A 4,136-nucleotide genomic window follows, 5' to 3' on the forward strand; every position below is an offset into this window, starting at 1 on the left:
AATGAATCAGGTTCTATGACTAGTGAATCAGGTTCTGTTACTAGTGAATCAGGTTCTATCACTAGTGAATCAGGTTCTATCACTAGTGAATCAGGTTCTGTTACTAGTGAATCAGGTTTTATTACTAGTGAACCAGGTTCTATCACTAGTGAATCAGGTTCTATCACTAGTGAATCAGGTTCTGTTACTAGTGAATCAGGTTCTATCACTAGTGAATCAGGTTTTATTACTAGTGAATCAGGTTCTATCACTAGTAAATCAGGTTCTGTTACTAGTGAATCAGGTTCTATCACTAGTGAATCAGGTTTTATTACTAGTGAATCAGGTTCTGTTACTAGTGAATCAGGTTCTATCACTAGTGAATCAGGTTCTATCACTAGTAAATCAGGTTCTATCACTAGTGAATCAGGTTCTGTTACCAATGAATCAGGTTCTATCACTAGTGAATCAGGTTCTATCACTAGTGAATCAGGTTCTGTTACTAGTGAATCAGGTTCTATTACTAATGAATCAGGTTCTATTACTAGTGAATCAGGTTTTATTACTAGTGAATCAGGTTCTGTTACTAGTGAATCAGGTTTTATTACTAGTGAATCTCAAGTGCAACTTCGATGTTGGTTTTCTGCAAAAAATATCCCATTAAAGCGTCAGTTTGGTCTTAAATTGCACGTCATAATTTTCTAATCTTTCCTGCTTTTGGCTAACATTTTCTTTCATTTTTCAAGAGGTTATTACACTCTAAAAAAATGGCTTATCTTGGAAGATTAGGAAACACACGCTATTTGGGATGAAGATGAATAAACAAACTTTATCAATTAAGTTGTTGAGAGAAAGTTTGTAGATAAAATGAGAAGTATTAAAAGTTGCTTGGTTTTTAGCAACCAGAGAATGGAGTCCCGGATTTTAGCGTTGAGAGTCCCCGAACTTACCGCTTACTCATTAAGATTCTACTAAACATAATGCTTCGTCTTACAGACCAATGAGGAACGAGGATAAATCGTCATTGTAAAGAATGATAAGGTATGGGATCAGGTATCGTGTGAAATTATTAAGCTCGTGAAGGAAGGAGCGTTATTAGGCCTAAATAAAGTAATGAAAATGAAGCTTCATATGACAAAATGACGAGAAACGATAATAAGAAAAACGTTTTATCAGATAGAAAGAAAAATAACAAAACTTTATTAACTTGGGTGACAAGGAATGAAGTTAAACTTCATTTAGTACACAGATAAAGACATAGCCTTGTGATATCTAATGACGAAAACAAGCACGTATCTTTCAGATATAATAACAAGAAATAAAAATAAATCGGCGAAAAAAAAAAGACAGAAGGAACAACCGGAGTTAGAAACAAACAATACTCAGGTACAATAGATAGCCTGGTTGTTTGTAGTTGTCGAGCGCAAAGCTACACGATGGGGGTTTTCTGCTCCGCTTACTGCGGGTATCGAAACCCGATTTTGACAGTTATAAGCGCTGATATTTGCCACTGAGCCATCAGAAGTAATAGAAACAACTACTAGTATCGTGGAGCTCTGAGTTTTCTTTTTTTGTTTGCAATTAAGCACAGAGTTACACAACGTGCTGTGCCCCCACAGGTATCGAAACCCGATTTTTACAGCTTTCAAACTTACCACTGAGTCTCTTGAAGGGGAGAGGATTTCTGAGACTCGGGATGAATGTTGATAGAAAACATAATTGTTATTAGTCATAACGTTTATTGTGCGAAGTAGCATTACTAGATATTTCCAATTAAAACACATTTTGTTATCAATGTCGTTTCAAATCCCCAGTTTCTCTAGGGATTTTACGATGAGTCATGTAAGACATTTGGACTCGTTCTGACTGCAGATTTGACGATCGTCTATAGAAACAAGATAACATTACCTTTAATGATTGCTCAGACAATATGACTCTAAGTATTCTACGGTTTTTATACGTTGTTGTTATATTATACATTCAAATGTTATTTACATGATAATAAGCTACCTGAAATATTCATAAACTATGTGGTAATACTTAAAATGTTTGGGAAACTAATAAAGATAATAACAAAAACAGCTACAAGTAGACAACAGCAAACATTTCGTATAGCACTTCAATTAACAAAAACAGCTACAAGTAGACAACAGCAAACAGTTCTATAGTACTCTAGTTAACAAAAACAGCTACAAGTAGACAACAGCAAACAGTTCTATAGCACTCTAGTTAACAAAAACAGCTACAAGTAGACAACAGCAAACAGTTCGTAAAGCACTCCAATTAACAAAAACAGCTACAAGTAGACAACAGCAAACAGTTCGTATAGCACTCCAATTAACAAAAACAGCTACAAGTAGACAACAGCAAACAGTTCGTATAGCACTCTAATTAACAAATACAGCTACAAGTAGACAACAGCAAACAGTTCGTATAGCACTCCAATTAACAAAAACAGCTACAAGTAGACAACAGCAAACAGTTCGTACAGCACTCCAATTAACAAAAACAGCTACAAGTAGACAACAGCAAACAGTTCGTACAGCACTCTAATTAACAAAAACAGCTACAAGTAGAAAACAGCAAACAGTTCGCATAACTCTCCAATTAACAGAATAATCTACAAGTAGACAATAGCAAAGAGTTCATATAAAGCTCTAATTAACAAACACACCTACAAGTAGATATAAACAAACAGATCGCATGACACTCTAATTAACAAGCAAGTCTATATATATACATACATACAAGTAGATATAAATAAACAGTTCGTATACCACTTTAGTTAACAAACACACCTACCAGTAGACATAAACAAACACTTATTCATCTTCTTGAAGAGTCAGTCGACAATGCATTGCAAAGTTTACATTTTGTTAAAATTGGCTTAACCATCATTAACCACCATTACGCTCTGTTCACGATTCATACTTCTCAAGCGGAAGGCTCGACTTTAGCTTCTCAGGATGGAAGGATTATACTACTGGGAGAAGAAGCTTTGAGAAATCCAGACCAAACTAATCCATCAGCTGATAGAGGTGATTAAGATCAGATGCCATTCTACAACGAAAGAAATAACATTTGGGCATTACAGAAACCGATAGAGGTCGTTAGAAAGGTAGATTGGCCCCACCCATTATCATTCTTTCTCGCGAAAACGTACAGTGTTTCAAGGTGAAATCTGATCAATTTCAAGCTAGTAAACCTGGTGATAATAAGACACGTGAGGTTTGTTTGTTTTTTTTCTCTCATAACATCGAATGCTCAAGGCATTTGGTACATATCTTGACGTAGCATGCCCAGAGCAGAAATACAATTTTCATATTCGTTCTTCTTCTTCTTGTCCCCCCCCCCCCCCTATGGAATATAACCCAAAACTATTTCAACCATAGAAAGTGGCAATTGTTTTAAAACAACGTGTTTAAGGTTTAGTATATGTCGACAAAAGTATAGATTTACAAAGCGAAACCCGTTTCGCCTATTTTATTGACAGATTGTATAGTCCCCAGTGACTCAGCGTTAACTCTGTAGGCCTAAGACGCTAAATATTGGGTTTCGATACACGTGGAGAGCAGAGCACTGATAACCCATTGAGTAGCTTTTACAAAAATAACGTTTTGTAAAATATTTAATACAACTTCTTAAAGGTTCTAGAATATGAGAAAAATCTGCTTGAAAATATATTTCGAGAACAGAATAACAAACATGCAAAGGTCACTTTTTGAAGAAACCTAATCTAACAGAAGTAAAGGATTTTCAACAAACTGATGACCTTCGTAAGTTTTAATTCGATCGTTGAGGCGACACGAAATAAAGGTAAAGATGATTTCTTAACATCGAACCGTGTCTTTCAGGTCTCGGCGTTCTCTAATTTGTGACTGTATCATTGAGTCGTGTCCCTCAGGTCTCGGCGTTCCTTACATGTGGTTGTATCACCGAACCGTGTCCTTCAGGTCTCGGCGTTCTCTAATTTGTGACTGTATCATTGAGTCGTGTCCCTCAGGTCTCGGCGTTCCCTTACATGTGGTTGTATCACCGAACCGTGTCCTTCAGGTGTCTGAGTTCTCTAATTTGTGACTGTATCATTGAGTCGTGTCCCTCAGGTCTCGGCGTTCCCTTACATGTGGTTGTATCACCGAACCGTGTCCTTCAGGGGT

At 36.5% G+C, this 4,136-nt stretch overlaps 1 protein-coding gene across 1 annotated transcript; it reads left to right on the plus strand.

Annotated features, from left to right (window-relative positions):
- The first annotated feature begins 15 nt into the window (after positions 1 to 15).
- Positions 16 to 684, plus strand: LOC106469470 (serine-rich adhesin for platelets-like). Its single transcript, XM_013929966.1, has one exon. The coding sequence runs from the start codon at positions 16 to 18 to the stop codon at positions 682 to 684; it is 669 nt and encodes a 222-aa protein (XP_013785420.1).
- The last annotated feature ends 3,452 nt before the right edge of the window (positions 685 to 4,136 follow it).

Source organism: Limulus polyphemus, unplaced genomic scaffold (genome assembly GCF_000517525.1).
Source record: "Limulus polyphemus unplaced genomic scaffold, Limulus_polyphemus-2.1.2 Scaffold3502, whole genome shotgun sequence".
Classification (NCBI taxonomy): Eukaryota; Metazoa; Arthropoda; class Merostomata; order Xiphosura; family Limulidae; genus Limulus; species Limulus polyphemus.

What these genes read in the sequence shown, in the direction of transcription:
- LOC106469470 (XM_013929966.1), top strand. Translation starts at nt 16, where the DNA reads ATGACTAGTGAATCAGGTTCTGTTACTAGTGAATCAGGTTCTATCACT.